At 42.4% G+C, this 13,566-nt stretch overlaps 1 protein-coding gene across 1 annotated transcript; it reads left to right on the top strand.

Moving 5' to 3' along the window:
* Nucleotides 1-4,071: 4,071 nt before the first annotated feature.
* Nucleotides 4,072-6,663, top strand: HOXD8 (homeobox D8). Its single transcript, XM_078681521.1, has 2 exons — nucleotides 4,072-4,878; nucleotides 5,325-6,663. The coding sequence occupies exons 1-2, from the start codon at nucleotides 4,425-4,427 to the stop codon at nucleotides 5,618-5,620; spliced, it is 750 nt and encodes a 249-aa protein (XP_078537647.1). The 5' UTR covers nucleotides 4,072-4,424; the 3' UTR covers nucleotides 5,621-6,663.
* Nucleotides 6,664-13,566: the final 6,903 nt, after the last annotated feature.

The following is a 13,566-nucleotide window of genomic DNA, read 5'->3' as shown; positions in this document are numbered from 1 at the left end:
TTACATGACCCTCGGTTTACTGTGTTCGACCATAATGCAGTGTTACTAGTGCTTTACTGCATGTTCATTTTGTTCCAGGGTAGCAGGGAAAAGGTGTTTTTTCCAAACAAAATGTTTATTGAAATTAGTGAAATACACTGTTTAGACAATATTGTAACTTTACGGTTCAGCAAAAGGTATTTCTAGTGAAACAATGTTTTGCTGTTAAGAAGCACATTCTCCCTAAAACAGAGAGATTTGAATCTGCACTCAGTATGATTCGCTTAATTAGAATATTCATGTTGTAGTAACCCCTCATAAAGATAATGGTGGTAAAGCAAAGCAGCATGGCAAAGCCTAGGAGGGCGGTTTGGTGCTCCTGCCAGCTAAGTACAGGGTCATGCATGCAGGCTAATAAGAAGGTGTGAAGGAAATCAGAGACGATGCGTCCCACTGGACGGAGATCCAGAAAGAATCATCAATAATAATGTTATTTTAGAAAGTATGGAAAATAATTTACAGGAATTACATAATCCCTGTGGTGAAATATGTGTTATGAAATTACCGGGGGTGTGAGTGTGTGTGTGGTGAGGAGGCAGGGAGAGGAAGGGGGCGGGGTAATATCATAAGCTGCCCACATTAATCCCAGGGGTCAAGGGCACATTTTTACTCAGACTTATCACAGGAAGCCAAAGTTGAAATCGTAACAAAAAATTAAGTCAATCAGTGAAAAATAGTATTGAGCCGGTACTTGCAGAGTCACTATTTCTCCATACATGCATGTGTATGTTTGCATGTGTTACAAAACTAAAGGAATGTGCGTGTGAAGGTGTGTAGGGGGCGGTGTGTGTGCACACCATGCCATCCTAAACTGGGCACAATTTTGGCAAGTGTACATTTTCCCTCAGACTTATGCAAGGAAGCCAAAGTTGAAAGTGAAACAAAATGAAGTCGTTCAATGGAAAATAATATTCAGCCATAACTTGCAGATTCACTATCTTTACGTACACGCATGTTTATGTTTGCATGTTACCTGAGAAGGTGTGTGTTTGTGTGTGTGTGCTGACTGTACTGTGCTTTTACCCTTGTTGAGTGTGGTGGGGCCACTCCTGTCTAGATATCAAGCCTGGAATGGGCCACGATTCCCCTCTCCTCCCTCAACCATGGTAATAACTAGCATATTACACACTCCACATCTTAGTATAACGATTGTGTCATGCATTTTTCCTTTGTTAACAATAACAGGATTCAGGGTGCGAATGCATCAGTAGGGTAAAAACACATTTAAGAGCAATCGTGACCAGCAGAAAAGCTGTTTACCTTTATACGCCTTATAATATAAGGTACAATCTACGAGTGTGCACGATGGTTGTAGAAATGTGAGTTTATTAATACAGCTACTTTAAATACATGGTGTTTCGGTTCACGTTGATTTTTAAATGCCAATGCATACATACACATCACACCAGGCAAATGGTGTCCTGTGTGTGTCCCATTCAATTGCTGTATCATGAGTGCAATATTGTGTGTGTGTGTGTGTGTGTGAGAGAGAGTGTGTGAGAGAGAGAGAGGGAGTGTCTGTGATACGTATAGATGCGTTTTTAAATACGTGATTAGAAAAATAGACCTACATACATTTTTAGATATATGTTTGCCAGCTCTATATATACAGAATTTGAAAGTAAATGTATTTCAGATTAAAGAAATTGGCCACACGTACACACACAGAGGCAAAAGGCACGCCCACGCATCTAATATTTGCCTATTGGATATATATAAGCATATGTTTGTGTGTGTATGTATATGATTGCTTACATAGATATTTATTTTGAAGTGTACTCACAAACACTTGCTTAAATGAATATGTCGTGTTGTTCGACACACGCAAATAATAATTAAGAAAAATAGGGTGCTTCAATAGTCTACCTCTCATGTATAGATTATTTTGTATATTTAGTTTATTTTGTACAGTGTGTATTTCTTCCTTTAATTGTTCATCTATATGTCATGTTAGTACAATCTGTGTCATCACTGAATGTCCTCAGAAATAATTTAACCCAATATGAACTGTTTGAAAATAAACACAACATACATACGTGGTGGAAGAATAATGGTTGGTCTACTATTTATTTCGCCACTAGGGGGCAATGTTGTTCTATTTTTATTATGTGCTAGTTCTGTGTGTTGGCGATCTGAACAGTTTCTGTTCATTCTCGTGTCTGCGTTAATAAAAAAGATCAAAGATCATGTAAGAAAAGAAAGAAACTTATTTCACGGAATTAATTAAAAATGAAATGTAAGTTAGCCAAAGTAAAACGTCAGTATGTGAATACTAATGTTACAGGAATCTAAGTGTTTTTGAAAAGAAAGAAACAATACCCATGCCCCCTAAATGACTTAGAACAACTAGCAACTTGTACATAGTTAATATATAAAACAGACACTGCTGTAAACAGAAATTAGAATGAACGGTGGTACGTATCTAAGGTATCAAATTATGTATTTATTTGTAGTATTTCAAAAATGTTTTGTCCTAAAAGTTCAGACTCCACCGAGCCTTCCGTGTAGTTTCATTGAACAATTGCTGCATGAGAGCCATGCAACTGGCACTAACTGACCACATCGCATTAACCGAAAATCTGGGCTAGACGGGGGCGCACTGCACCTTGCCGCTAATGTTTGGCTGAAGCGTGAATTTCTCTCGAGCACTCCCCTGCACCGGTTGCCAACAGTACATTCATAATGCACAATCATTGCGACCCAAAAACACCAATCTGAAGACGGCTCGTGCTTAACTGATTGTGGTTGACTGCTTTCCTTGCATTGTAGGTTGGAAGAGAACAGACGATTTACGGTTACATTACGTGCATGGGCCTAGTTTAGGCAGCTCACTAGAACCCAAGTCATCTTTGCTACCCACTAATGTACTCAAATGTAACGACTGACCCTGGTGCCTTTGTCTCAATTTGCAGTTATTATTCTGCCTCCATACTGCGGGTTATTAATAATGTGCTGTAATGCAAGCGTAGAAAATCGGAATGTGTCCATAGTGTAAGGCATGACTTAAATTCAGTTCGTATCTGAGAGTGAAAAAGAAAGAAACAAAGAAAGATTGATTGTAGGAACAAATAAGGATGCGGGAGCGAAGCACAAATAAGTTATGAAATAGTTACACGGTCATGGGAAGCAAAATCCAGTGTTTTTGCGGGATTTTCATTGGAATAGGGATGGACTTGAAAGCCCCAGCCTGATTTAGAGGGCATGTTTAACTGTTGCGGCTGTATGTGGGTGGTACACCTTTTTGAAGATCATCCTGTTGTGATAGTGTGGAGCAATGTTTATGTTTTTATCTAGACACCATGTGCCTTAGAGAAAGCGAAAGCATTTTCAAGCATGAACCCATTATTAACGTTACTAACACACAGTTCATATTTACATCGGGAGCTTTTGGGCAGTGCGAGGTTTTAATATAAAGTGCACTCGCACAGTTATGGGGAAGCACGCGGCCTTGGGTTCATTTGAGTTGACCTTCCCCTGGATTCTGTTTTAACCTACATTCCGTCTTGCAGCTACGCTGTTTGCTGTCTTTCCCTTGGAGTCGATTTCTTGTGCTCCACTAACGCCGTCTGTCAAGTGTGAAATGATGGAAAATGTATTCATAGCCACGGTTTTCATTAGGTATCAATTAAGTTGGGATTCCAGCCATGCGTGCAAAGCTCAAGGGCAGAACGTTCATTTCGTTACAAAGGCGTAGGCTAGGCCCCCTCCCCTAAAGTCAAGGTATTGCCGTTTTCTTAAACCAGTTAGGAATGCTTTTCTTTAAAAGTCGAGAAATATCAGATGAACAGCAGAATTATTCTGTGTATTATCAGCGCCGAATAAATCATTTTGCAAAGTGTGTGCTCGAAAGGTCGGTTTCTCCAGCAGCGTGTGTTTCCACTAGCAGCAGTAGCACTGCATTGTTGGCCCTGGGTCGGGCACAGAGCGTAGGCCCCGGGGCTGCAGCACGGCGCAGCTCTCTCCCTGCCTGGGTGACGCGGCCTGTGTGCACGCTTCACTGGCCTGCGCTATGGTTCCATATCCTTCCGCCGCCTATCTAGAGCCAATCTCTGAGTTGAAGCCGGTGCTCCTAAATGTATTCAGCGCGCAGAGGGGGGTAGTTTCTAGCCTCGGGAGCGGCAAATGTAAACCGAAGCCAAAGATTCCCCGAACTATACGAACATTTTCACAGTGTGCCTAATAGGAAATGGTAAAAGCAGCGAGGCAGGTCACCCCAGAGCAATTTATATCCAGCACCGGTCAACACACGTTGCCTGGGAGCGCGTTGGGCACTATGAGCGCGAAGTGAATGCTCCGCTGGGCTGCCTGACACGACAGGAGTTGGCTGCGTTACTGCTGCAGTCAGCCCTCGCCTACTGTGTCTGGGACTTTTGACGGCTGTTGGGATGAGTTCGTACTTTGTGAACCCGCTGTACTCCAAGTACAAGGCGGCGGAGCCCATAAACCCGGGCTTCTACGAGTGCCCCTTCTCTGCAGATGTGGGCGGCAGCAGCAGGCACGCCGCCTTGCTCTACAGCAGCAGCAGCGCTGCCGGCTTCCAGCAGCCGCCGCCGCTGCCTCAGCAGCACCCGCCTCCAGTGCAGGACTTCTACCACAGCGCCGGCCCCAGCCCGGCCGGCTACCCGCAGGCTCCGTGCGGCATGGCGTGCCACGGGGACCCCTCCCGGCTCTACGGATACGATAACTTACAGAGGCAGGCGCTTTTTACGAGCCAGCCGGAGGCCGAGCTGCTGCAGTATCCCGACTGTAAATCGTCCAGTGGTCACGTTGGCGAGGACCCAGAGCACTTAAACCAGAACTCGTCTCCTTCTCAAATGTTCCCTTGGATGAGACCACAAGGTTGGAGGCTGTAAAATTCGCTCCTCATCTTCGCTTTAGCAGTAAAACTTTTCATGGAGCTGCGGCTGCAGGCTGCTAAATAGAAAACACACAGAGAGCCAGAGCAGATTAGCCACAGCAGACACCCCGACACACACACACTTACTCCCGTGCAGGCACACACTGCATGCATGCACAACGCACACTGGTAGACGCGCGCACTCTCCGCACAAAGCATATCTTCGTACACGCGCTCACGCAGACAGAAAGAAGCATAAACACACTGCAAACATCCGTACACTGTGCATGCACCGCCGACACGCGCAAGCAAGCGACCTGCACACACATACTGCTTCTAGCAGCCCAACACGCCATGCATGCGCGGGCAGAACAGGAACCACGCACACAAGCCGCAACCTCTTGGGTACAACTCCATACCAATGTGTGTTTTTGTTTTGTTTTGGTAGCAGCCCCTGGCAGGAGGAGAGGAAGGCAGACATACAGCCGGTTCCAAACGCTAGAACTGGAAAAGGAGTTCCTTTTTAACCCTTATCTGACCAGAAAGAGAAGGATCGAGGTCTCTCACGCGCTGGGACTCACCGAGAGGCAGGTAAAAATCTGGTTTCAGAACAGAAGGATGAAGTGGAAGAAGGAGAACAACAAGGACAAATTCCCAACTTCTACCGAGGAGGGAAAGGAAGGGGAGGCGGACGAGGAAGCGGGGGATGTGCAAGAAGACGCGGGGGACGGCGAGGCCAAATAATGACAGTTTTCAGGAGTTTAAGACACTGTTGACATGCCGACCGCCAGGAAGCTGTAAGCATAAGCCCCTCTCTGTCGTGCGGGACCTTCCTGGCTGCCACACTGCCTGCTAGCACAAGCTGCTTTCCGCTTTTCTCAGGGTACTGGGCTTGGGGCTTGGGATAGTGTCTAATACGTGGCACGCGCACCCGCTCTAATCAAGATGTAAATGTGTTCATGAAGCCTAGTTTAATTTTAATTTTAAAAAACGTGATACTGATTCCTTGCCAGCACTATTTACTACCTATTGAATACACACAGCGAGGCCCTGTAATCTCAGCGCAGGCGTACAGCCATGGCCGCAGACTTGCTTCCCTATGATTGCCTATAGATCCTTGAGGACGTAAGTCACATTGTGATTGTGAGGACTGCCAGCCGCAGCTCTCGCTGAAGTAGCGCAGGCGCTGATCGCAATAGAAATATTTATAATCATACTTTTCGTAGGCGTTCTGAAATCCTTTCCTGCTGTTTTGGTGTTTATGCCATATTGTGCCTTTTGCCCATGGCTTGTCTATGTCTAATGCACTCTAAACAAGCTGTTAGATCTGCTACCCATGTGTTCGTAAGACACTGTAATTCAGACTAGATATGTCACACTCGTGTATGTATGTATGCGGGGGTGGTGTGGGACCACTAGGTAAAATACTGCAATTGTCTGTGCCTTAGTTTAAATAATAAGCATACCAGCAATACTACTATGCAATGTATACCATGATTTTGTCGTACATTTGTACATTGTCAAGACGTAACCAGTGAGCTTCCTCACGTTCATGCGCGACACAAGTCGGCCTTCTATTATTGTCAGTGTCGTGTGTCAGGAACGTTACGTTGTTGCAGAATATCTCCAGTACGTTCACAATAATGATGAAGCCACACTCACTGCATCGATTTTTTTCCCTACAAAAATCGTGTTACATGAATGATTTCTCTACTAAATTATCGTTGTTTCTATTGTTGTATGCCCTTTGCCAGTTGTCATTTTATAAATGAACAATGGGAACTTCATCCGTGTCGTCCTCCCTGTGGAGAACTCTTCGGAATACTTCAGACTGTGTTTTTGTCTTATTATGTTTTTAAATTGTATATTTTCATGCGAACGCTCTCTGCTGAGGTTGCGGGTCCAAATCATGTTTTGGTTTTATTGACCATGAGCTCAATGCTGTTAACACTTATGTGGTGAAATTCAAGTTAAAGAGGGCGCCAAGGAAGAGCTGTATGTTTGACAGCATTGCACTGCGGCCTTCTTGTGGGGTTTTAGAAGACATGTTAGCCATCAGTGTGGGATTGTGGTGACAGGAGGGAGAAAAGTCTTTCAATAACGCATATGTTCCCGGATTTGTCGCCCACTTCATACACTTCCTCAATGTGCTTCCCCTTTAACTTTTTATTTTAAAAATCGGCATTCTGTTTTTTTATTATTATTTTTTTAATGTTGGTTGTGCTTTGACCAGGGCCACATTTCACAGAGTTTAGAATTGAAATATCTTCGGTGCTCTGCGTCGAGCTTCTGTTATGCTGTTTTAGCATTACTCCATGATGTGCATTGATGCCACCTGGTAGTTTATTTGTCAACATTCAACATGAATGCAATGCACACCAATAACAGTATCAAACCATGAAACGATGGTGCATTTGAATACTACACAACTGCCATATCTCCGTGTTATAATAATATATGTGGAATGTGCCCCACTTAATCCAAACAGGTTACACTCGGGCAGCCATGGATAGCAACATTAATAAAATGCATTCATATGTAGCAGTGCGTTGGCAGACTACACTTGCATAGCTTACAGCGCACTTAACCCGTTCTGAGTACATTATTGAAACATGGGGCAGTACTAAAATAAACTAGCGATAATGCTGCATACCCCAAAGCCTTCAAGAGCGCTCCAGTCCTCGTGTTCAGAAACGCCGCCATTTCTTCAAGCCTACTTCCATTTTATCGCAAGAAACGAGGATCTTCATGAGGTTTTCAGCATGGAGTCAAAATAGCATTGTGACACAGTCACTTCTCTTGTTGATTCCACTTTTCATGCAGGAAAGGCGATTCCAGGTTGATTATTATACTACAGAAAGCGAGGACCCGATAAACATCTGAACCCTCGCAATGAAGAAACCTAAAATGGCGGCGCGTCACACACTTACTACTCATTGAAGTGCCGCAGTCCCTCGCGACCTCTCTTATTTGACATATTCCGATTAACTTCGTGCCTTTCAGACATCCCACAGTATTAATCGAGTAACACGGTTGTAGTACTCACCCATTGTCTAGTACACACCCATGGCTTCTCCACAACATAGATAAGCTTTGTTAAAGTATTTCAGTCTTGAGGCATAGGCCTGCATTGTTACCAAGGTCCAATGTTTGTGAGTATTCACATCTTTGTGCGCTCTTGCGAAATACAGATCATTTCCAGAGCATGCCCTGCCAATGACAAAGACAGCAAACCCTGGCTGCATTCTCACACAGCACAGACGGCCGAAAGTACCAAACAACCAAACAACTATATTTATTGGCACAAAACATCCAATTCGGTGCATGTAACACAGTTTTGTCGTAGAGGAAACACAACCTCCTGCCACTGACCTAGCCGTTCTGACTGAAAACGGTCTGTTGAGGCCTTTGGACGAGATGAAAGGGCACCCGACTCACTGACTGTAAACATCTTAGGGTGTATGGCCCAAGCAATCAAGCTGTAAAACTGAACCCCGTGCAGCTGCTGCCTGTGGGAAAGTAGAAGGGAATGACAGCAAACAGGAAACATCTCGGCAACTCCGCTGATTCAGATCAAAAGGCACACAACCTGACCACCAACACCGATTGTCTTCTTGGCAGTTGCATTCATTAATGAAGCATAACATTTGTCTGCCATGATATATTAAGTATTAAAAATAGGTTTTTAGCAACAATATGTTATTCATGAAAGCATGTCCCGCTTTGCAGACAAAACCAGAACTGCTTGCTTCCTAACAACAGGCAATCTGTAAAACACACATAGATGCCTGTTTGTATGTTTTGGCATGTGTGTGCGCGCGTTGACCTGCAGGAATCCTGATTACCGTGACAGATATTGGATGGCTTCTCCTATCGTAAACTATTCTGCTGTGCTTGCCAAGTCTGACTGAAAAATAGCCTCAGATAGCCCGCTTTCTTCATTTGAAGGTTTGAGTAAAGGGAGAATCGACCCAGTGGGGATTGCATTTATTATTAGGCCTATGTCTGTGGGTAAATATGAGTGTGTGTGAGACGGAGTTTCCAATGCTCGTTAAGGTTCACATGGTTATTGACTTAAAGAACAGGAAATACAAATTAATTTCGGAAAGGGCTGAAATGCACGTGGTCTGTTCATTTTTTTAAGTCACATTGCCGTAAATTTGATGTGCTGAGAATAAGCCAGATTAGCGGTTTGAAGACGCCACACGCCCATATCCAAATCAAATTCAATCAAACACGCCTATATCACAGACAGTGCACCTACAGGTGCCTTCGCAACCTGACCACTTTTGCAGCCTGGTAGATGAGACATAAAATGAAAAGAGCACTGGTGGTGATTACTTAAAAGTGAAATTTAGAAGTTCGCTCATCCTGCGTAATCCCTATGCCGCGGTTGTTAGTATTAAAGGTAAATTTAAGCGCATTTTACTGAGCGATTTGATTCCACATTAGAAGAATTCTTGAGGATTCTTTTTACTAGAAGACGACTCTTATCCCGTTTACACCAGAGTTTTTTTTTTAGCAATCATGACATGCGTGTAAGAGTGAAAGACAAATTACAGTGTTTGGAATAACTGCTAAACCACAAGCAGCGTTCTTCAAATAGAAATAAATAAGTGCATGGTGATTTACCACTTATGACATCCATTTAAGAGATGGCTTCTCCCTGCATTCAATATATTTATGGAGTTGGAGGTACAGCTAAAACTACATTTTAAATGTTATGTATAGGAAGCAGTCTGTTACACGCGCTTGCACACACTCACCTACACACACAGAGGGTCGGACTGGAATATATGTTGGTCTGACAGGGTCAGTGTGTGGGTCAATTATTTGGCTGCTTATGGGCCGGATTTATGGTCTCCTGGTTACTCTTGATTTGCCCTGATAAGCAAGCTAAAACCTATGCAGTCTTAACACCTCGGAAAACATTTGTATAGCCCTTTTTTCCAAGTCTCAAACTGCTCCAATTTGAAAAAAATGGGCAACTTTTTCAGGTATCTAGAAAACTACTAAGGGCCATTTTTATTTATTTTGGTTTCTGGTCCTATTTTCTTTCCCAGTCCGACCCTGCACATATACACACACAGACATACACGTTATCCTCTGTTTGCAACTCTAGTCATGCCAAGAGATTATTTGCACATATCAACTCATTTATTATAGTGCGTATGGCAGCAGAAGATGACACGTTTCTGCTGACATTCAGCCTTACTCTGGCCCCCTTCCCGCCTACAAGTCACCTCTGGACAATCAACACCTCTGATTCCTCTCTCACACATAGTCATCACATTCCAATATACTCAGAAATGTAACCATTTACCACCCCTCTTGGCATGCTTGTCAAGTGTTATGACCTAGTCAACTGGAAGATACATTTTGTCCATAGAGTGATCACTGACTTTTTCAAGAAACATACCTCTCAGTAAAACTTACGTGTTTCAATTTTGAGTCATCACCACTAGTGCTCTTTCCATTTTATGTCTCATCTACTAGGCTACTCCAGTGGTCAGGTTGCGAAAGACCTATTGTGTACTTAAAAATAACTTCGAGTGGGCTTCAAACTCGCCAATTGCTTACCATTGATTGACTTTATTACCATTCTATTTGCTTTCTTCTTATTTTACTGCTTGACTTCACATCTTGTCGCACCTTGTCCATCTTGTCTTTGTCCCTCCCATGGAGCATAGCCTCTTACCATCCTTTTGAGTTACTGGTTCGTATCCTTCTACTAACCACTTATAGCAAACTATTTTTTCTATTTGGTTAAACATTCCATGAGGGTGCTGCATGTGTTTTCCAACTGTCTCCCTCGAGGGCTTCTCCCTTCGCCAAATATCTGACCCCTGCTCTGTGTTGCTATCTCCCTCATATGCTACTTGCTCTCTTGTGTGCTCTTCTACTTTGTATGCTGCTTTTATCCCTCCACTCCCTGTTGCTCCCTTTTCCCTTCGCTGCCCATTGCTTCCACCTCGTGAGCATTCCCTATTGCTTTCCCCCTCCTGCCCATCCTTGTTGCTTTCAATTTCCTGTCCACTTAGCTTTGCTTCCCCCTTCCACTTCTCCTTTAGGTCGAACTTTTTTTTAAAGTGTTTTTTATAATTTTTGGAGTGCTGGCAGCTGTTATTTGCTGTTGGACTGCTCCTCAATGCATAAAGCACTTTTGCACATTTTTTTTTCATTCAGCGATCTAGGTGGTGTCTATCATCATGGATCAGTAAATAAAAAAAAGAGAAAAATGCCTTGTCTTTGTCATGTGAGGTCACGCATATGTGCCTTAGAGAAATTACTTGGTTGGCTTTGTCAGAAATTGGGAAAGCTAATAGGTCAACTAGAGTAGACTTAATGTCTTTGTCTATGCTTGTTTACTGATGACCCTTAATGTCCCATTTAAGCAATTAATATATGCTTTCTATAGAATTTCTGTTGAAAGTGGTTATCCAAATAAAAAGTACTAAACAACACATATAGGGGCATATTACCTAGCAATAGCGATATTTATCACCAAGCAGGGTTAGCGGGAATAATTTTATCGCCGCGCTACGACGATTTTTATCGCTGAGATACCTTGCTATCATCAAGGTTTATCTCAGAAACGATAAAAATCATTCGAAATGCGTGAATATCGCTGGAAATACAGCAATATTCACACATTATCGTGACAATGCTCTTAGCCATGTTATCCACCTCCCATTGGATAAAATGGCTAAGAACTGCTCTGGGCAGGTGTTAGCTTTTGGAGATATTCGCGCTTAGCGCGAATATTTCAAAATCTACGCCTTTGTAGGTAATAGGAGATAGCGATGTTAGCGACTGTTTTCAGTCGCTAACATCTTGGCATGCCCACTTTGCATGTCATTAGCGATAATTATCGCTGACATGCAAAGTGGGCCCCTAAATGCCCGCTATCGCCTACAAGCTGTCGCTAACTGGTGTTAGCGGCAGCTTGGTAACAGGGCGATACAATTATCGAGCATTAGCGGGAAAAAGTTCCGCTAATGCGGCGATAATGGCTCTTGGTAATATGCCCCATAGTTATTAAAGAAATAGGAGGAGACGTGCAGACAAAGAAAAAAAATTGGGCTTCTGTGAGAGGGAAGCACAACAAAGGGATTTGTAGTGGCAAAACAAGGAGAGAGCTCAATTGATATGCTATTGTGAACCAGAAATTTCAGAATATTTGGTAAAATGGGTTTTATGTCATTACATGTGAACTTATATGATGTCAAATACAAGGCCCTCTGCTACTAACTTAGGTTCCATGGGCAGGGAAAATACAAAAATTGAAGACAACCCCGTAGGCACCTATCAGTCTATACAGTATATAAGACCTAGTTAAGCACAAGCATGATATTGAGGACTCGGTGTACAATGCACATCAATAAAAAATCATTTTATTGATACAAATTCTTTTAAAATTATCATTTCAATTTTTTCAATAATTCCATGAAGCATAAGTGCTGAAGAATAACATCACAACGTAACCCCCATAGTGGACATAAATGAGTACAATCAACAAAGATGTGCTTAGCGACTAAACATAAAAATCTCCATGATAATTAATCTTCAAATGAATTATTTATAACTGTACATAAACATATATGTGTGTGTGTATTTGATAAAGAAAGATCAAAAAAACAAAATAAATCAGAGAACCAATAATATAATCCAGTGGCTAAACGTTTAATGATGAATCTTCTCAATTGATATGCTACAGTGAACCTGAAATTTCAGCAAATTTGGTAAAATGGGTTTTATGTAATTTTATGTGAGCTTAACCTCCCACGCTGAGATATCAATAGTGAAGCAGTTTGAAACTTAGGTACTTATACCTTGGACATTATATTCTAAAAAGGTGGCTGCCTCAATCAATCAATTTATCTTTATTTGATCACATCACTGATCATAAAAGACACAATAAAAATACATGGCAAACAAAGGATTAGAAACATTTCACCATGTTATAAAATTACACAAATAGATTCCCGATTACCAGACAAAAAAAAACAAGCAGAACACAGGTTCATGTTCCTTATACAGTCATAGCGGACCTCTGCCTAATATCCTTTGGATGGAGGGTGCAGTTAAATATGATATCCGCAAATCTGGCAATGACTGTAGATAAATAGAAGCCGTGAATATTAGCCTGTTTTTAAAAAGATACAAGATAAAACTTCCTCAAAGATGCATACAATTTACAACAAGCATTGGCATAGCCAATAGGTCTCACCTTTGGGACCTTATAAGTGTTTAGTTATCCAGCACAATATCCTTGGGGCAACAACATCAACTGTTGCATAGCTAAACACTTATACGGTCCCAAAGGTGAGACCAATTGGCTATGCCTATGTGGCTATGCACAGAAAAGTGTGTGCACCAGTTGTGCAAGGGGAAGTGTGAGACAACTAGTGTTTCTTCATATGTTGGATTTGAGATAAAACTGTATCTACCAGGATCTGTCAATTTAATAACCCAGTCTCTTTGCTTAGTAAAAAGAAAATGGCGAACCTGGTAGCAGCTGAGTGCACCATTTCAATCATTCCTTAATTCTCTGTGTGATTGTGACGAAGCTGCTGAACCTTCATTGCAAAACCCAGCTCAGCATATGCACAAGTCCCAAAAACAGTAATTTAAAAACTTGAAATCTCACGGGTGCATGATCCTCCTCATTTGAAAAACAACCACTGTGG

Source organism: Lissotriton helveticus, chromosome 3_1 (assembly GCF_964261635.1).
Source record: "Lissotriton helveticus chromosome 3_1, aLisHel1.1, whole genome shotgun sequence".
NCBI lineage: Eukaryota > Metazoa > Chordata > Amphibia > Caudata > Salamandridae > Lissotriton > Lissotriton helveticus.
This window is presented reverse-complemented; position numbering and strand designations above follow the sequence as displayed.